General features: G+C 42.8%; 2 protein-coding genes and 2 long non-coding RNA genes across 4 annotated transcripts in view; 2 read left to right on the forward strand and 2 right to left on the reverse strand.

Annotated features, from left to right (window-relative positions):
* Nucleotides 1-413: 413 nt before the first annotated feature.
* LOC141069223 (heme oxygenase 2-like) overlaps nt 414-21451 on the forward strand; it is a 35699-nt gene continuing 14661 nt past the window's right edge. The window contains exons 1-3 of the mRNA XM_073558659.1: nt 414-593; nt 758-869; nt 5820-5937. Of these exons, the coding sequence (XP_073414760.1) occupies nt 799-869; nt 5820-5937 (189 nt within the window). The 5' untranslated portion in view covers nt 414-593; nt 758-798. The remainder of the gene's footprint in view (nt 594-757; nt 870-5819; nt 5938-21451) is intronic.
* CDKL4 (cyclin dependent kinase like 4) overlaps nt 5859-21451 on the forward strand; it is an 88840-nt gene continuing 73247 nt past the window's right edge. The window contains exon 1 of the mRNA XM_073558658.1: nt 5859-5937. The gene's annotated coding sequence lies outside the window, so the exon portion shown is untranslated. The remainder of the gene's footprint in view (nt 5938-21451) is intronic.
* LOC141069225 (uncharacterized) lies at nt 13711-14581 on the reverse strand. Its single transcript, XR_012226530.1, has 2 exons — nt 14067-14581; nt 13711-13848 (listed from the first exon to the last, which is right to left on the reverse strand). It is a non-coding gene; the product is annotated as an uncharacterized lncRNA (long non-coding RNA).
* On the reverse strand, nt 18492-19552 carry LOC141069224 (uncharacterized). Its single transcript, XR_012226529.1, has 2 exons — nt 19335-19552; nt 18492-18916 (listed from the first exon to the last, which is right to left on the reverse strand). It is a non-coding gene; the product is annotated as an uncharacterized lncRNA (long non-coding RNA).

Consider the following 21451-nt stretch of genomic DNA (forward strand, 5'->3'; position numbering starts at 1 on the left):
CTCACAGGTTCACGCATATGTTGTAATTACTGATGTATTGTGATTGGTGTTTTCTTGTTCTATATTGTTCACAATCTTTTATATTTGTATCCTATGAGTAAGGGGGCGTTTTTTTGCACCTGAAACGCGTAAGGTTTTGTACATGTTTTTAACCATGGCATGATTGCCGAATAAACTTTTTTCATTTTTTTCTTATGGTGTGCCACATTCCTCCTTGTCAGGACTCATACTTACTGATTCCTGTGTGTCAGGGAACAGCTCTTCCTTCTGAGCTAATCGGCTCTATGGACAGCTCCTTGCTTTTTTTTTACACACCGGTACCTGTTGTTACTGTCTGGCTCCACCTTGTGTTTTCCTGATTGGCTCCACTCTGATTCCAAATTGAACACCCTATTTAATCCCAACCTTGCACAACTTTGTGAAATTATTGAGTTTCCAGCCTTTAGTGGAGCTCTCACCTGTTGCTCCTCCACATCATACTGCTGTTCCTGTTTACCGACCTCTGGCTATCCACTGACCACGCTACCTACCCTGTGCTACCACTAGTGGTTGCCATACTAGGTCTCCAATCCAAACCCGGATCGTTGCATGCAGTAAGTGTAAGGGGGCAACTTAGTCACACAGTAGATGGCATTTACAGGGTGACAGGACCCGGCAGGGGTCTGGCTATCTGCATCGGAGGGGCGTTGCTTCTGGATCCTCTAGGCTTCACGTTCTCTTGCCTCATTGACTTCTATCTTTTTTGTTATTAACACAGGACTGGAACTTTTTTTTATCCTTACACGGAACACAGACACCATGTCCACCGCACAGGAAGACAGTAGGATTTATGGAGCCGCGTCCGGAGAGGAGGACCACCAGCTCCTGAGGTGAGAGGGGGATCTGCGCAAATTATGTGGCGGTGACCCGTTCTGCAGCGATGTACAGGATTACGTCTTAGTAGTGAGCTGCATTCCCCATGTCATCTTGGATTGCCAGCTCTTGTGTCCCGCTCTAACCTGTATTGCAATATGTTGGAGATATAGAAGGGAGTGCTCTTCTTATAATTATACGCCATAATGAAGACCCTCAGGGTATACAGGCAGGGTTGGAGCTCGGATTATGTAACAGTCCACCTGTACACGTCTCGGCACACCTAGGGTTATTAAGGTCATTACATTAAAGATTCTGGCTTTGGCTCTTGGCTTGTGTTCACTTTCATGTGACTAGATAACATCAATCACATATACCTCTACATGAGCATAATATTTTTTTTGTTAGAAAGTTATAAGGGTTACAAGTAGACCAGCGATTTCTCAATTTTATGACAAAATTTGCAACACCATTTTCTTTAGGGACCACCTCACATTTGAAGTGACTTTGAGGGGTCTATATGTCTGAAAATGCCCAAAAGTGACACCATTCTAAAAACTGCACCCCTCAAGGTGCTAAAAACCACATTCAAGAAGTTTATTAACCCTTCAGGTGCTTCACAGGGATTTTTGGAATGTGGAAGGAAAAAAATAAACATTTACTATTCTTTCACAAAAATTTTACTTTCGCAAGGGAAATAGGAGAAAATGGACCATACAATTTTTTGTGCAATTTCTCCTGATCATGTCGATACCCCATATAAGGGGGAACTCTACTACTTGGACGCACAGCAGGGCTGGGAAGGGAAGGAGCGCCATTTGACTTTTTGATTGTAAAGTTTGCTAGAATAATTAGAGGACGCCATGTCATGTTAGGAGAGCCCCTGATGTGCCTAAACAGTGGAAACTCCTAACAAGTGACACCATTTTCCAAACATTACCCCTTAGGCTAAGTTCACACGTACCGGAACTCTCGTGGAAATTACCGCAAGAATTCCGTAATTCCATTCCACAGGAAAATCGCATTTTAAATTCCCGCGATTTTCCCACGGAAAAACTAGCATTTTGCAAGCGTACATAGCTTGCAGAATTGCTAGCGTTTTCCAAGCGATCTGGAGCATCGCTTTGAGAACTGATTGACAGGTTGGTCACACTCGTCAAACATAGTGTTTGACGAGTGTGACCAACTTTTTACTATTGAGGCCGCCTATGCGGCATCAATAGTAAAAGATAGCATGTAAAAAAATAATAATAAAAAAAAAAAATATTGTTATTCTCACCTTCCGACGTCCCGCGCAGCCTTCCCGCCTCTCTCCACGCTCCCGGTTCCAGTAGTCCTTTGCGCGAATTACCGCGATGACGTCCGTTCTCGAGGGATCGCGACGTCTCGCGGTCATTCGCGATGACCGCGAGACTTCGCGATCTCGCGAGAACGGACGTCATCACTCGCAAAGGATTACTGGGACCGGGAGCTTGGAGAGAGGCAGGAAGGTTGCGCGGGACGTTGGAAGGTGAGAATAACATTATTTTTTATGTTAAATTCTATTTTTTACAGGGATATGGTACCCAAAGCCCGGAGGACAGTCTCCTCTCCTCCGGACCGTGGGTACCATCCGCAAATGTTCTGCTTACTTCTCACATGGTGTGCACAGCCACATGCAGAAAGTAAGCAAAACAATGCATTCCTATGGGTGCGGGATCGCCGCGATTCCGCAAAATTAATGAGCATGCTGCGGTTTTTACCGCAAAGCGATTCCGCCGCGGTAAAAAACGCAGCATTAGCACAGCATTGCGGAATCCCATAGGAATGCATGGGATGCTTATTTTTCGCGTTTTCGCGGCAAAATCGCGCGGTTAAAACCGTCGCGGAAACGCGAAAAAAGCGCCACGTGTGAACTCAGCCTTAGGGAACTTATCTAGATGTGTATTGAACACCTTGAACCCACAGGTGCTTCACAGAAGTTTATAACGTAGACCCGAGAAAATTAAAAAAAAAATCACATTTTTCCCAGATAAATATTTTTTAGCTCCAAATTTTGCACTTTCATAAGAGTAACAGGAGAAATTGCAACATAAAATTTGTTGTGCAATTTCTCCTGAGTATTCCGAAACCCAATATGTGGAGGAAAACAACTGCTTGGGCTCACCACAAGGTTTGGAAGGGAAGGGGCGTTATTTGACTTTTTGAATGCAAAATTTGCAGGAATAATTAGCGGACGCTATGTTGCGTTTGGAGAGCCCCTGATATGCCTAAACAGAGGTAACCCCTCACAAGTGACCCCATTTTGGAAACTAGACCCTTTAGAGAACTTATGTAGATGTGTATTGAGCACCTTGAACCCCCAGGTGCATCACAGAAGTTTATAACGTTAAGCCATGAAAATAAAAAAAAAAAAAAATCACATTTTTCACGCAAAAATCCTTTTTTTTTCTCCAAATTTCGTATTTTCACAAGGGTAGCAGGATAAAATGGACCCCAAAATTTGTTGTGCAACTTCTCCTGAGTTTACAGATATTCCATATGTCGTCGAAAACTACTTTTGAGTCACAGTGCAAAGCTCAGAAGGGAAGTAGCGCCATATTACAGTGCAGATTTTGCTGCACTTGTTTGTAGGTACCATGTTACCCCTGAGGTGCCAGAACAGCAGAACCCCTCATAAGTGACCCCATTTTACAAACAAAGTCTCTTAATGAATTCATCTAGGGGTGCAGTGATTATATTGATACCACAGGCGTGTCAGAGACTTTTCTATCATTGGGCAGTGAAGATAAAATAATTTACATTATTACCACCAAGATTGTGTGTTAGCCCCAAGTTTCACATTTTCATACTGGGAAATGGGTAAAAATTGCACCAAAATTTGTCCCACAATTTCTACTGAACGTGGCAATACCCCATATGTGGCTGTACAGTGCTACTTAGACTTACGGAGAGACTCGGGAGGGACAGAGCGCTATTTGCCTCCCGGAATGCAGATTTTCCTAGAATAGTTTGCAGATTCCATATAAAGAGCCCCTAAGTGCTAGAAAAGCAGAATCCCCCCTCAAGTGACCCCCATTTTGGAAATTCTAACCCTTTAGGAATTTATCTACAGGTGTAGTGATGATTTTGACTCCATGGGTGTTTTCCAGAAGTAGGCAGCAGTGGATGCTGCTAAGTGAAAATTGCAAACTGCCTTTGTAGTGACCAGTATGTTGTCGTCACAGTACATTATGCCCAGCTCATGCTTCTGGAGACATGCACCTGTAAGTTAGGCTGGCTCTCTTCACTACAGAAATGCCAAACCTGTGGGCGCTAAATGTGGTTTAGGCACACTGGGGCTCAGAAGGGAGGGCGGCATTTGGATTTGGGAACAGAGAATTTGCTGAATTTCTTTTGGCGGGTGAGGAGCCATTTCGCTTTTCCAGAGCCTTTGTGCTACCAGTAACGTGGAAGCCTCTATATTTCCATTAACAGATGACGCACCTGATTGAGGACTTGCTTTTTTTGTGGATTGAGTTGAAACTTTTATTGGGAACATTTTACATACCATTTATGATTACATTTATCCGGCACGCTACGCTGAGCTCTTACATCGGGATTTCCATCTAAATCACCGAATGACATGACAGATGAAACCCCTGATGGATCTATTCACTATAATGAGGAGGAAGAGTTACTCTGGACTCTGTCTGGCCTCTATTCGGCAGTGTCCTTCTTTTCAGAAGTGCACAAAACTGTGGCCGATGGCACTTTTATGCAATCCTAAAAAGACAAGCAACGCTGGATCACAGGTCAGAGGGCGTCCACAGTGCCTCCATCTGCCTCATTATAGGGAATCTTCAGCCAGGGGTTATGCCTGAATCACATATTTCAGAGATTTACATGGGAACTCCGGTGTAAGCGCTCAGCGCAGAGTGCAGGATAAATGTGCACCGAGCCTTATTGTGATCTTTGGGAGGCAGAATGAAAAAATCAACAGCAGATGAAGAATTGGTTTTATTTATTTTTTTACGCCATTCTTTGTGCGGTAAAAGTGTTAAGGCGGCTTTATTCTTCGGGTCGGTGCGATTACAGCAATATCAGATTTATATCGGGTTTTTATGTTTGGCAGATGTCACACACTAACAGATACTTTTTATTGCGAAAACTAGTTTTTGCGTCACCACGTTTTGAGAGCTATAATTTTTCCATATTTTGACCCACAGAGTGATGTGATAGTTTGTTTTTTTGCGGGACGAGTTGATGTTTTTATTGGTATCATTTTTGGGCCCTGACATTGTTTGATCGTTTCCTATTCCAATTTATGGGAGACAGAATGAATAAAACCCAGCAATTCAGGAATTGCTTTTTGTTTGTTTTTTTATATACCGTTCTGTGTGTGGTAAAATTGGTAAGGCAGCTTTATTCTTCGGGTCAATGTGATTACATCTTGCGGCCCGGGGTCTCCGTGGAAATCATCAGTACAACGTGATCGTATCGCATTATTCTGATGGAAGCGCGCAGGGAATTATGTTCCTCTATGTTGCTGTCACTATTGATAGCGGCATCAGAGGGGTTAAATGATAGCACCAATCGTGGGCGTTGCTGCAGGGTGTCAGCTCTCACACAGAGCTGACACCTGTACCCGATCTCCACGGTGCTTAGCGTGAGGCCGCGCGATAGTGCATATAACTTTTAAAAGAAAAAAGTAATGGTAGAAATGCAGTTTTTTGCAGTTGGAATTTTTTCCCCGACTTCCATTAGACTATATGGTGAAACCATTGCTCTTGTTCAAAAGTATAATTCGTCCCGCAAAAAAGCAAGCCCTCATACGGCCATATTTATGGAAAAATAAAAAAAAAAAAGTTATGGGTCTGGGAAGAAGGGGAGCAAAACCCGAAAACGTAAAAATGGTCGTGAAAGGGTTAAACGAGAACCATCGTCCTCTTGGTAACTTACGATGTCAGCCATCTTGTCTGAACGGGTCTTCCTCTCGTCTTCTCTAGGCCTACAGATCTATCCGAGCTTCTCAAGGAAGGAACGAAGAAATCTCACGACGATGCACAAAATACCAAGTTCATGAAGGATTTTCTCAAGGGTCGGATCAAGCGAGAATTATTTAAGGTGGGTGAAGGCTGAGTGTAAAGCACGGACGGGCCGAGTCAGCCAGTGCCAGGACAATTCGCCTGGTGCCATCCCCTCCCTACTGTTCACTCGTTTGGAAGAACGCTGAGTGGCCATCAGCATTCAATATGGCCGCCATTATCGCTGTCACCCAGCTTTCTCTGATTCCTGAATGACAATTCTGACAGAATAGAATAATTTATAGGTGGAGTGATATCCCATTACTTACGGCTTCTTGTACTTGCTGGGAATAGTGTGGATCCCCGGAGCGGTGACATGACAAGAGACCTGTATATCGGGTTCCATGCTGCTCTATATCCTCTGCAATAAGTAACAGAATGACTGTAACTCGGCTGTATAATAATATATGCAGATGTGATGAATGTCTGTGGGATCGCTCACCTATATATAGGGATAATGAACCGCTGGCTCCTTGTTGCTGCTGCCAAAATAAGTACACTACAACAAAATGGTGCCGGCGGTGGCACTTGCGCAGTAACATCTATCAGAACACGATAGTTGCTAATGTGCAGGTGCACCCAACGACGCCATACTGATGGTGATTTTTTTACTTTGAACCACAGGAAGATAATAGGCACTAACCAATAAGAAAGAGTGCGCAGGCACCCAAGGCGCCGACATTTTGATTAAGTGACTTGCTTTTTTTCAAATACGCACATTAGTATATTTGTGGCGCCCTTGAAGGTTCAGTCGCCACAGAGGTACTGCACCTCCTCCTGAGGTGTGGTACCCCACCATTCAGGTAAGGTGGAGACACCTGACCACGCTCCAACACCTGCATCCCACACAACATAGTAGTGTAGCAAAGCACCCTTTGGTGGCTCCCTGCTTGGAACACGAAACGTGCTGGGAGGCGGGTGGAGCTTAGTCTGCACCAGAGAGTGGGAGATGATTAGGACTAGGTCAGTCAGTCTGACGAGAAGTCAGGGAGAAGATCCCCTGAGTGGGATGGATGGAAGGAGGTGCTGCAATATCTTCATTGACCTGAGACTGCTGGCACGAGAAAGAGATATAGAAAGCCTAATACTCCATAAGAAAGAAAGATTTGTACGGAACGTAACGAGAAGAAGAGAACTAAGGACTAGGGTCAGAGCAGGGTCCTTCCTCAAGTTCTAAGCGCATGGCCGGGGTCCGGCCCCGAGGTTGTATGGATACTAATGGTCCTGCAGCAGACACCGGAGGAATAGAAGTAGTCACCACTTTATTCCCACACAAGACTTGGGGGCACAACAGCAACGTGAGTGAGCCGGGACTTAGTAGCAAGGTGTCCCCGAAGCAGGCTACAGCTGTCTGCCGTACAAGTAGAGTTCTAAGAACATCTGAAAGGAGGATCTCCAGTGTAACTCAGTACTGAGAGTACTTCAAATAGGCGCTAGAAGGGAGACGTTCAGAAAAGGCACATATGTTGGCGGAGTGTTGGAACGGAGTACTTCATCTTGCCTGGAGGTTGGCTGAGCCCCTGACCTGGAGGACACAGCACCGAGGCGGGCACCTGTATGCACAACAGACTGTGAGTAAAGCTTTGGAACTACATGCCCTGGTGTCCTCCGCTTATTCCTGCGCCAACCCACTCAGCACTGCTACATCTCTGTGCTTTACACTGCACCATTACGCTCTCCTCACTAGCTCTTCATCTACACTGCCCTGGTACTACAGCCCTACCTGTGGAGGGCCACAACATCATTGCTGCACCACACCATCTGTCCCAGAGGATCTGTCTGCAGCGTCGGCTTAACATCTTCATTGCCGAACACCACAGGTGGCATCACAAATCACCCACTTATAAACTTTAATCATCATCCACACTATCTCTTATACATGGACGCCCAGGGTCACGGACCGGGTCACCGCTGCCGTGACACTTCCCATTGAAATCAACGGGCCCGGCTCCGAGTACCCCACGGCCCTGGGAGGGCGACCCATATTCATTATGCAAACTAAGGGGCGGGGCAGTGAGGGATCAGTGACCAGTCAGCAGTCTGCATTATGAATATATAATCAGAGCACCACATACCTCAACCCCGCCTTAGGGCACGAGGATATCATTAACACAAAACTGAAAATAAAGATTAAAGAACAACCATAAGACGGATTTCATCAACCAAGGTATCAGTGTAATCAGTATAACGGCGCTGACCTGACACTGTCTGTAGGTTACTGTACACGATCCTGCTGACAGGTTCCCTTTAACTATGATAGATTCAATGTCTTGAAAATGTGTTTTCCCTTTCTCCTGACTGATAACTTTCAGCAATTAGATCCCTTTGCTGTGTTGTCAGTTGTTTACAGACTATGGCTTTTACTGTAAAATGCAACTTTGCAGTCAGGAGATAGTGTATGTAAAGATGTATAATTAGGGATGAGCGAGTATACTCGTTAGGATTCGGTACTCGGCGAGTGAGTAAATTTCACTAATCGCCTCGCAATATTTGGATCTCCCACCCGGCATGTGTTAGCCAATCACAGTAAAGCCGCTGCCTTCTAAGTTGTGGCATTACTGTGATTAGCTGGCTGCGCAGCGTCACTGTATTGCTGGAGCCCCTGGAGAGCGGTCGCATCAGCTGATGCGGCTGCTCTCCATGGGGAATCGACGTGGGACCCTTGTTATTAATGGGATTACGGTTGAAAGGTGAGTATAGGTTGCTTTATTATTTTAATTTTTTCAACAGGTGATCGATGGCTTTGGGGAATTAGGTGTGAGTATGTAGTCTGTTAAATGTTGTATGTTCTGTATGTCTTTTTTTTTTTTTTTTTTTACATTCACATTAGCCGGATGATGGGAATACTACTTTCCCATCATCCGCTAATGCTGTCACTGTAGCAGGCATAGCCGGATGGGACAAAAAGTCCAATCGGACGATGCTGACACAGCCCGCATACCCCCGCACAGGCCCCGCACAGCACTGGCAGAGGCCGCAGAGCCTGGCACAGCCCCGCACACACACACAGCCCCACAAACCCCCGCACATATTCTGCACACACATTCTCCACGCACACACAGTCTCCGCCCGCACACATTCTCCGCCCATTACTCCTATTTCCCATAGACTTACATTGGACTCGCTACTCGTTACGAGTACCCGAGTATTAGTAGGTACTCGTAACGAGTACAGCGAGTCCGAGTATTTCACTTCTTGCTCATCCCTATGTATAATATATAAGGCAAAATGGTGAAAGCAAAATAAGATATGCAAGTATATCTGCTGTGGTAGCATAACAGAGGTAGTCATATAGTAAACTTAGGTCCAAGAGTTATAGTTACCTGAGGATATAAGAATTTGAGGGATCCATCACACCCGACGCGCGTTTCACTTGGAAATGCGTCGTCATCTTTACATACCCTGTCTCCTGACTGCAACTTTGCCTATAAGAGTAGGGGTTTATTTGTGCTATGGTGTGTTTTACTGTGGCTCCTCTACCATTGACTTTCTGATATGCTGAAGACTTGTCCTCTCTTACTATACTACAATTAATGGAGCAACTTCTTGTGTGTGCATAATAGGATAAAACGTTTAATATGTGATTTATGTGTATATGTACTTTGTTCTGGTTGTGAGGATTATTATTACCCCTGGGTGTACCCACCCAAATTTTTCTTGTATATACACTACCGTTCAAAAGTTTGGGGTGACCCAGACAATTTTGTGTTATCCATGAAATCTCATACTTTTATTAATCAAGTAAGTTGCCAAATGAATTTAGAGTCTCGTCCAGACATTGACAAGGTTCGAAAAAAAGATTTTTATTTGTAATAATAATTTTCTCTTTTGCTTTCATCACAGAATGCTTCCTTTGCAGCAATTCCAGCATTGCAGACCTTTGGCATTCTAGCAGTTAATTTGCTGAGGTAATCTGGAGACATTTCACCCCATGCTTCCAGAAGCCCCTCCCACAAGTCGGTTTTGCTTGATGGGCACTTTTTGCGCACCATACGGTCAAGCTGCTCCCACAACAGCTCAATGGGGTTGAGATCTGGTGACTGCGCTGGCCACTCCATTACAGATAGAATACCAGCTGCCGGCTTCTTCCCTAAATAGTTCTTGCATAATTTGGAGGTGTGCTTTGGGTCATTGTCCTGTTGTAGGATGAAATTGGCTCCAATCAAGCACTGTCCACAGGGTATGGCATGGCGTTGCAAAATGGAGTGATAGCCTTCCTTATTCAGAATCCCTTTTACCTTGTACAAATCTCCCACTTTACCAGAATCAAAGCAACCCCAGACCATCACATTACCTCCACCATGCTTGACAGATGGCGTCAGGCACTCTTCCGGCATCTTTTCAGTTGTTCTGCGTCTCACAAATGTTCTTCTGTGTGATCCAAACACCTCAAACTTGGATTCGTCGGTCCATAACACTTTTTTCCAATCTTCCTCTGTCCAATGTCTGTGTTCTTTTGCCCATATTGATCTTTTCCTTTTATTAGCCAGTCTCAGATATGGCTTTTTCTTTGCCACTCTGCCCTGAAGGCCAGCATCCCGGAGTCGCCTCTTCACTGTAGATGTTGACACTGGTGTTTTGCATGTACTATTTAATGAAGCTGCCAGTTGAGGACCTGTGAGGTGTCGATTTCTCAAACTACAGACTCTAATGAACTTGTCTTGTTGCTCAGTTGTGCAGCGGGGCCTCTCACATCTCTTTCTACTCTGGTTAGAGCCTGTTTGTGCTCTCCTTGGAAGGGAGTGGTACACACCGTTGTAGGAAATATTTAGTTTCTTGGCAATTTCTCGCATGGGATAGCCTTAATTTCTAAGAACAAGAATAGGCTGTCGAGTTTCACATGAAAGTTCTTTTTTTCTGGCCATTTTGAGAGTTTAATGGAACCAACAAATGTAATGCTCCAGATTCTCAACTAGCTCAAAGGAAGGTCAGGTTTATAGTTTCTTTAATCAGCCAAACTGTTTTCAGCTGTGCTAACATACTTGCACAAGGGTTTTCAAGGGTATTCTAATCATCCATTAGCCTTCTTACACAGTTAGCAAACACAAAGTACCATAAGAACACTGGAGTGATGGTTGTTGGAAATGGGCCTCTATTCACCTATGAAAATATTGCATTACGTACCAGACGTTTGCAGCTAGAATAGTCATTTACCAAATTAACAATGTATAGAGTGTATTTCTGAATCATTTAATGTTAGCTTCATTGGAAAAAAACTGTGCTTTTCTTTCAAAAATAAGGAAATTTCTAAGTGACCCTATATACACTCACTGGCCACTTTATTAGGTACACCATGCTAGTAACGGGTTGGACCCCCTTTTGCCTTCAGAACTGCCTCAATTCTTCGTGGCAGAGATTCAACAAGGTGCTGGAAGCATTCCTCAGAGATTTTGGACCATATTGACATGATGGCATCACACAGTTGGCGCAGATTTGTCGGCTGCACATCCCTGATGCGAATCTCCCGTTCCACCACATCCCAAAGATGCTCTATTGGATTGAGATCTGGTGACTGAGGAGGCCATTTGAGTACAGTGAACTCATTGTCATGTTCAAGAAACCAATCTGAGATGATTCGAGCTTTATGACATGGCGCATTATCCTGCTGAAAGTAGCCATCAGATGTTGGGTACATTGTGGTCATAAAGGGATGGACATGGTCAGCAACAATACTCAGGTAGGCTGTGGCGTTGCAACGATGCTCAATTGGTACCAAGGGGCCCAAAGAGTGCCAAGAAAAAATTCCCCACACCATGACACCACCACCACCAGCCTGAACCGTTGATACAAGGCAGGATGGATCCATGCTTTCATGTTGTTTACGCCAAATTCTGACCCTACCATCCGAATGTCGCAGCAGAAATCGAGACTCATCAGACCAGGCAACGTTTTTCCAATCTTCTACTGTCCAATTTCGATGAGCTTGTGCAAATTGTAGCCTCAGTTTCCTGTTCTTAGCTGAGAGGAGTGGTACCCGGTGTGGTCTTCTGCTGCTGTAGCCCATCTGCCTCAAAGTTCGACGCACTGTGCGTTCAGAGATGCTCTTCTGCCTACCTTGGTTGTAACGGGTGGCAATTTGAGTCACTGTTGCCTTTCTATCAGCTCGAACCAGTCTGCCCATTCTCCTCTGACCTCTGGCATCAACAAGGCATTTCCGGCCACAGAACTGCCGCTCACTGGATTTTTTTTCTTTTTCGGACCATTCTCTGTAAACCCTAGAGATGGTTGTGCGTGAAAATCCCAGAAGATCAGCAGTTTCTGAAATACTCAGACCAGCCCTTCTGGCACCAACAATCATGCCATGTTCAAAGGCACTCAAATCACCTTTCTTCCCCATACTGATGCTCGGTTTGAACTGCAGGAGATTGTCTTGACCATGTCTACATGCTTAAATGCACTGAGTTGCCGCCATGTGATTGGCTGATTAGAAATTAAGTCTTAACACACAGTTGGACAGGTGTACCTAATAAAGTGGCCAGTGAGTGTATATACAGTGCAGACCAAAAGTTTGGACACACCTTCTCATTCAAAGAGTTTTCTTTATTTTCATGACTATGAAAATTGTAGATTCACTTTGAAGGCATCAAAACTATGAATTTACACACGTGGAATTATATAATTAACAAAAAGGTGTGAAACAACTGAAAATATGTCTTCTATTCTAGGTTCTTCAAAGTAGCCACCTTTTGCTTTGATTACTGCTTTGCACACTCTTGTCATTCTCTTGATGAGCTTCAAGAGGTAGTCACCGGAAATGCTCTTCCAACAGTCTTGAAGGAGTTCCCAGAGATGCTTAGCACTTGTTGGCCCTTTTGCCTTCACTCTGCGGTCCAGCTCACCCCAAACCATCTCAATCGGGTTCAGGTCTGGTGACTGTGGAGGCCAGATCATTCCCCATCACTCTCCTTCTTGGTCAAATAGCCCTTACACAGCCTGGAGGTGTGTTTGGGGTCATTGGCCTGTTGAAAAATAAATGATGGTCCAACTAAACGCAAACTGGATGGAATAGCATGCCGCTGCAAGATGCTATGGTAGCCATGCTGGTTCAGTATGCCTTCAATTTTGAATAAATCCCCAACAGTGTCACCAGCAAAGCACCTCCACACATCACACCACCTCCTCCATGCTTCACGGTGGGAACCAGGCACGTAGAGTCCATCCGTTCACCTTTTCTGCATCGCACAAAGACACGATGGTTGGAACCAAAGATCTCAAATTTGGACTCATCAGACCAAAGCACAGATTTCCACTGGTCTAATGTCCATTCCTTGTGTTTTTGGCCCAAACAAGTCTCTTCTGCTTGTTGCCTGTCCTTAGCAGTGATTTCCTAGCAACTATTTTACAATGAAGGCCTGCTGCACAAAGTCTCCTCTTAACAGTTGTTGTAGAGATGTGTCTGCTGCTAGAACTCTGTGTGGCATTGACCTGGTCTCTAATCTGAGCTGCTGTTAACCTGCGATTTCTGAGGCTGGTGACTCGGATGAACTTATCCTCCGCAGCAGAGGTGACTCTTGGTCTTCCTTTCCTGGGGCAGTCCTCATGTGAGCCATTTTCTTTGTAGCACTTGATGGTTTTTGACACTGCACTTGGGGACACTTTAAAAGTTTTCCCAATTTTTCGGACTGACTGACCTTCATTTCTTAAAGTAATGATGGCCACTCGTTTTTCTTTACTTAGCTGCTTTTTTCTTGCCATAATACAAATTCTAACCAGGAGGTTAGCGTGCACTCAAGTCCAATAGCGAGGTGCAGGTGTAACAGACCTGTAGGTCCTATTACCAATAATAATATAATTCACCGCACACTCAGAGGGGTTTCTTTATGCAAATAAGTGCTTATTTTTATTATATACAAAACATGTGGGAGCCAAACAAGTATATATAGCACAAAGTAGAAGCGATATAATTTAATACGACGTTTCGGCTCAATCCGAGCCTTTATCACTTTTATCGCTGTAAATAAAGAGAAATACATCAGAAAATGAGAAAATAAACACAAGAGAATTACAACACCATACAAAAAAACAAAGATAATCCCAATAAACAACAATAGTAAAACAATATATACAGAGCATATACAAATATACAATATGGTACATGTAGAACACTCAAGTAAAGAAGGTTCAGTGAACCAACTCCATCTTAGGTACAATAGGAGAAAAGGTGATTACCTGAATTGAAATTCGGATCTTTGAATAAGGAAGAACAGAACTCCCAAGAGAATAGCCCAAGAAAGATGGCTGAAAGGAATTGTCAAAATCGTAGTTTAGTAGATTCACATGTGTAGACACCATGATGTCTCTATAAGGTCATAAAGCAGGCCATCTACACAAGGGGAATACAATGTTTTGCTGTTATATAAAGGTGGATGTGTTCCTTATGACAGATAATATAGTGTTCAGGATGTCCGTAATACCGCAATATACTGTGCACGGAGCAGGCATAGTTGTATGTAGTTTTTAAATGGTATATATATGCTATACGATATGACTGTTGGTTACATAGGTGTCCCTAGATAGTATCATATATCTCAGTGTACTTTGCATGAAAAGGTTGCTGTAACTAAATAGTATGTGCTGGTGTGCACACTCTCAGATGATAGTCAATTAAAAAAGCGTCCCTGAAAAGTGCCACTAAAGATGGCCATGTGTACAGTACCTGGTGCAGTGGTGCTAGATAGCGGCGCTCCCACGCCTAGCTGCAGTGGCGTCATGCTAATACAATCAGGGTGAAGTGGTATTTAAATAGGGACCGGGTGGTAGCGTCAGACCGGAAGTGAACCTCTGAACCGGAAGTGACGTCGCGCTGTCCCAATAGGAGCACTGCGCATGTCTAAGGACTATACTATTAAGCTGTACACATACAGCGGTTGCCCTGGTGATAGGGAAAATAGCGATTTTTTCCTCCTATCAGAAGGAAAGCGGTATAATGTTGTCATTATGTATGGATTACATAGGATACAGACTAGGTAAATGTACTATTGATCAAGAACAGATAATTAGTAAAAATTGCATAATTATGGTTAGGACATCTAGACAAATAGTGAATCCTAAAAAAGAAAAAGAAAACCGTAGAAAAATAGGGAAAACAAATAAAAATAAAAATAATAGTAAAAAAGTAAAAAAATGTAAAGTAAAAATAAAAATAAAAAGAGGTAGATGGAAAATAATGAAAATCAGCAAAACATTGTTAACTCATGTACAATACCTTATGTATGGACATGTAGACATAAGTGTATCAATATATATATATATATATATATATATATATATATACACAAAAAAATTACATATATATACATATATACACATACACAGGGGCAAACATCTCAATCTAAGACAGAGTCCAGTGGGCGGAGCAAACTCACCTAGGGTTAAAGTGTACTAACGAGTCTGCAAAAATAACAGAAAAAGGTTGTTAGTCATTATATAAGCCAGTCTATTTCTCTATTCAGCCCTCTAGGGGTCAGAGTATCAAGCTTATATATCCAGTATGTTTCCCTCTCTCTTAATAATTTAATATGGTCACCACCCCTCCTCGGACGGGGTACATGCTCAATTACCTGGTATTTCAACTGTGCAACTGAGTGTCGGTATTTAGTAAAGTGCTCAGGCAGGGGTAACCAGTTTTTTTGACATCTAATCGTTGACTTATGGCTGGCAATACGGTCTTTGACGTGTTGGGTTGTTTCCCCTACATAGAGGAGGCCACATGGGCATTTCACCAAATAAACCACGAAGTTTGAATCGCACGTATAATAGCCACGTATCGGAAAAGACTTGCCTGTCCTAGGGTGAGTGATATTGTCTGACCTGATCACATTCGAACAGGCTGCACAGTTGAGGCAGGGAAATGTGCCACAACGGCGAGGGGCGAGTAACCTCTGGGTAGTAGTAGAAACTTTACTGCCTATGTCAGCCCTTACCACCTTGTCACGGACATTGGTGGGACGTTTAGTACAGATCAATACAGGGGCCTCAAAAGAACCGATGTCCGGGTAAGCTTTATAAAGGAGAGGCCAGTGTTTCTTAATAATAGAGTAAACTTTAGGCATCAGCGGATGAAAAGTGTGAACAAAGGGGATCCTTTCTCTAGGATATCTTGTAGGTGGAGGGGAAGGGGGTGTTAGTACCCGTTGTTTTTCGATCTCCAGCAATTTGGATGGATACCGTCTGTCCCTAAATTTCCTAGCCATTGTGTCGAGCCTCTCATTGCGGACATCCTGATCCGATACAATACGTGCTACCCTGTTGAACTGTGAACGTGGTAGACTGTTCTTAGTGGCTCTTGGGTGACAACTCGAGTAATGTAAAAGACTGTTACTATCGGTAGGTTTACAATATAGGTCCGTTGAGAGAGTACCCTCACTATCCTGTAAAACTCTCGTGTCCAAAAAAGGAACTGATTCCATACTGAAATGTAGCGTGAATTGTAGTTCTGGATAAATGGAGTTGAGATACAGATGGAAATCCTGTAAGGATGATATCGTACCTGTCCAGACAAAGAAGATATCATCGATATAGCGATGATATTCTATAGCATTTTGTGAAAAAAGATTATTGGAGAAAACATGATTAATCTCGAACAGGTTCATGTAGGCATTAGCGTAAGCCGGCGCTATGTTCGCGCCCATTGCAGTCCCGCACCTCTGTACATAGTAGGTGTCCTCATATAGAAAGTAGTTTTCATGCAATACTAGTTTAAGTAGGGCTATACAGAATTCCATGGAGTCTGTGGACAGGTCTGAAGAATTAAGCAAGAATCTTGCGGCTTCCATTCCTTTATCGTGGGTGATCGATGTGTATAGGCTATTGACATCTAGGGTGGTAAGGATACTGCCTGGTGGTACATTACCCAATTTTTGAATGACTTCCAAGAAATGCCCTGTGTCCAAGAGGAAAGACCTTGTCTGTTTGACTAGAGGTGTGAATATTTTCTCAAGGAAAATGGATAATGGAGATAGAACTGAATCCGTAGAAGCTACAATCGGTCTGCCTGGTGGATTTTGTAAGGACTTATGTATCTTAGGTAGAATATAAAAAACCGGTGTAATCGGATGAGGGTTAATCAGAAAATTGGCAGTTTTTTGGTCAATTGTATGACTGTCCAGATAAGTTTTGGTCAGTTCCTTGATTTTGTGAGTAATGGTGGAAACCGGATCCCTAGGGATAATCCTATAGGTATTAGTGTCAGATAACTGCCTATTCACTTCCTTATTATAATCAGTGTAGTTCATAACCACTAAAGCACCGCCTTTATCAGCCGGTTTGATTACGATGTTCTTGTTATTGTGAATAGAATTGAGAGCTTGTTTTTCAGTAAGTGACAGATTAGAGTGAGTTTTGAAGAGACCGAGTTGTGCCTGATGAGAGAGTAGTTTGACCTCACGGTCCACCAGCGAAATGAATGTCTCCGCCGCATGGTATGTGCTAGGAGGACAGAATTTACTCGGGTTGCGAAGACCAAGTGCAGAAATAGACAATTTAGGAACCTGAATATCGCAAGATAATGTTGTCCCCTCACCCATAGGGTTAGGAGACAAGCCAAAATGGGTCTTAAGTCTAATAGTTCGATAAAATCGCTTGAGGTCTTTTTCGAGTTGGAACGAGTTCCACATGGGAGTGGGACAAAAAGAAAGTCCCTTCTGTAGCACGGAGAGTTCTGACGGGGAGAGGAGATAGTCTGAAATGTTGATCACCAGTTCCGATGCTATATCTGTTGTCTCACCTGTGAGCGGGTTGCCATCCTTTCTCCTGCCTCGCCTGGTGGGTCTGTGGTACGCTGGTTCCCCCTGCGGCTTCTTCCTAAAAAACGTTGTCTGCCAGAGTTTGTGGAGGAGTCGCTTCCGGAACTGAAGGACCCATTTCTTCGTTGGTAATAAGGTCTGCGCCAGGGACCCGTAGTAGCGGATGTATCGTTCCATTTGTATACTCTGTTCATAGAATAGTCGTCTGAATCACGCTGAAATTTCTGCCTCTTACGTTCCTGTAGAGACTTTAGATGTTCGGACAGGGCTTTCTCGGTTTTGGTTTTGAGAGATGTCCACTCCGTTGAGGAGATAGAGGTGGAGAGTTGCGCTTCAATGGCCTGTATATTTTGTTTAGTTTCCACTATGGCCCTCTGCAGATATTCCACCGTCAATATAATAATGTCTAATGAACATTTATTAAGTATCTTTTTATACTTTTCACAATACTCTGAATTGTCAGAGAAGAGAGTAGGGTGGAGATTACTCCTAAGCCCCCTTGGAATCTTATTCTGTCTGTGGTACTCTGCCAGTGTAGTACAATGTAAATCATACGAGATCAATCTACGTTTTGCTTTTTCATAGTCACGGGTCCTAAGCTCTTGGACTGGAGTTCTCAAAAACTCGTTGGAGCTAGTAACTTGAGCCAAAATATTGGTGCTCGTAGCCAAATCATATGCAAATGTGTCCGTAGACATATGGAGATAGGGGAGTGACTGGTGCAAACGCCAATATAGCAAACGTAACCAGGAGGTTAGCGTGCACTCAAGTCCAATAGCGAGGTGCAGGTGTAACAGACCTGTAGGTCCTATTACCAATAATAATATAATTCACCGCACACTCAGAGGGGTTTCTTTATGCAAATAAGTGCTTATTTTTATTATATACAAAACATGTGGGAGCCAAACAAGTATATATAGCACGAAGTAGAAGCGATATAATTTAATACGACGTTTCGGCTCAATCCGAGCCTTTATCACTTTTATCGCTGTAAATAAAGAGAAATACATCAGAAAATGAGAAAATAAACACAAGAGAATTACAACACCATACAAAAAAACAAAAATAATCCCAATAAACAACAATAGTAAAACAATATATACAGAGCATATACAAATATACAATATGGTACATGTAGAACACTCAAGTAAAGAAGGTTCAGTGAACCAACTCCATCTTAGGTACAATAGGAGAAAAGGTGATTACCTGAATTGAAATTCGGATCTTTGAATAAGGAAGAACAGAACTCCCAAGAGAATAGCCCAAGAAAGATGGCTGAAAGGAATTGTCAAAATCGTAGTTTAGTAGATTCACATGTGTAGACACCATGATGTCTCTATAAGGTCATAAAGCAGGCCATCTACACAAGGGGAATACAATGTTTTGCTGTTATATAAAGGTGGATGTGTTCCTTATGACAGATAATATAGTGTTCAGGATGTCCGTAATACCGCAATATACTGTGCACGGAGCAGGCATAGTTGTATGTAGTTTTTAAATGGTATATATATGCTATACGATATGACTGTTGGTTACATAGGTGTCCCTAGATAGTATCATATATCTCAGTGTACTTTGCATGAAAAGGTTGCTGTAACTAAATAGTATGTGCTGGTGTGCACACTCTCAGATGATAGTCAATTAAAAAAGCGTCCCTGAAAAGTGCCACTAAAGATGGCCATGTATACAGTACCTGGTGCAGTGGTGCTAGATAGCGGCGCTCCCACGCCTCGCTGCAGTGGCGTCATGCTAATACAATCAGGGTGAAGTGGTATTTAAATAGGGACCGGGTGGTAGCGTCAGACCGGAAGTGAACCTCTGAACCGGAAGTGACGTCGCGCTGTCCCAATAGGAGCACTGCGCATGTCTAAGGACTATACTATTAAGCTGTACACATACAGCGGTTGCCCTGGTGATAGGAGGAAAAAATCGCTATTTTCCCTATCAGAAGGAAAGCGGTATAATGTTGTCATGATGTATGGATTACATAGGATACAGACTAGGTAAATGTACTATTGATCAAGAACAGATAATTAGTAAAAATTGCATAATTATGGTTAGGACATCTAGACAAATAGTGAATCCTAAAAAAGAAAAAGAAAACCGTCGAAAAATAGGGAAAACAAATAAAAATAAAAATTAATAATAATCATCTGAGAGTGTGCACACCAGCACATACTATTTAGTTACAGCAACCTTTTCATGCAAAGTACACTGAGATATATGATACTATCTAGGGACACCTATGTAACCAACAGTCATATCGTATAGCATATATATACCATTTAAAAACTACATACAACTATGCCTGCTCCGTGCACAGTATATTGCGGTATTACGGACATCCTGAACACTATATTATCTGTCATAAGGAACACATCCACCTTTATATAACAGCAAAACATTGTATTCCCCTTGTGTAGATGGCCTGCTTTATGACCTTATAGAGACATCATGGTGTCTACACATGTGAATCTACTAAACTACGATTTTGACAATTCCTTTCAGCCATCTTTCTTGGGCTATTCTCTTGGGAGTTCTGTTCTTCCTTATTCAAAGATCCGAATTTCAATTCAGGTAATCACCTTTTCTCCTATTGTACCTAAGATGGAGTTGGTTCACTGAACCTTCTTTACTTGAGTGTTCTACATGTACCATATTGTATATTTGTATATGCTCTGTATATATTGTTTTACTATTGTTGTTTATTGGGATTATTTTTGTTTTTTTGTATGGTGTTGTAATTCTCTTGTGTTTATTTTCTCATTTTCTGATGTATTTCTCTTTATTTACAGCGATAAAAGTGATAAAGGCTCGGATTGAGCCGAAACGTCGTATTAAATTATATCGCTTCTACTTCATGCTATATATACTTGTTTGGCTCCCACATGTTTTGTATATAATAAAAATAAGCACTTATTTGCATAAAGAAACCCCTCTGAGTGTGCGGTGAATTATAATACAAATTCTAACAGTCTATTCAGTAGGACTATCAGCTGTGTATCCACCAGACTTCTACACAACACAACTGATGGTCCTAACCCCATTTATAAGGCAAGAAATCTCACTTATTAAACCTGACAGGGCACACCTGTGAAGAGAAAACCATTTCCGGTGACTACCTCTTGAAGCTCATCAAGAGAATGCCAAGAGTGTGCAAAGCAGTAATCAAAGCAAAAGGTGGCTACTTTGAAGAGCCTAGAATACATGACATATTTTCAGTTGTTTCACACTTTTTTGTTAATTATATAATTCCACATGTGTTAATTCATAGTTTTGATGCCTTCAGAGTGAATCTACAATTTTCATAGTCATGAAAATAAAGAAAACTCTTTGAATGAGAAGGTGTGTCCAAACTTTTGGTCTGTACTGTGTGTGTATATATATATATATATATATATATATATATATATATATATATATATATATATATATATATATATATATATATATATATATATATATTATATATTTCTCTAGCAACCTTCCACGACAGCATAGGAGGAGGTTGTCTCCACACCCTACTGGGGGACAGGAAGCACAAGAGGTTAAAAGGTCCCTCCCACCTCCCTCTCACCAGTGTCTTTCCTGTCCCCCATGGGGCATGGAGAGGTCTGGTGTGCTGTCTGGCCGGCTGCTATAGCATACCTGAGGAAAAGTTCCAGAGCCGAGCAGTGGTGGTCGGTGGCGCAGCCTTCCCTCCTCCGTTCTGCTCCCGCCTTCTTTTTGAATCCGGGACCGTTCCTGGCCCTACCGCGCTCCCCTTTGGGGAGTAAAGCGGGCCAGTGATCCCTGCCGGAGGCCTCCCGC

Source organism: Dendrobates tinctorius, unplaced genomic scaffold (genome assembly GCF_039654945.1).
Source record: "Dendrobates tinctorius isolate UK_male_01 unplaced genomic scaffold, ASM3965494v1 ptg000257l, whole genome shotgun sequence".
In the NCBI taxonomy this organism is placed as follows: domain Eukaryota; kingdom Metazoa; phylum Chordata; class Amphibia; order Anura; family Dendrobatidae; genus Dendrobates; species Dendrobates tinctorius.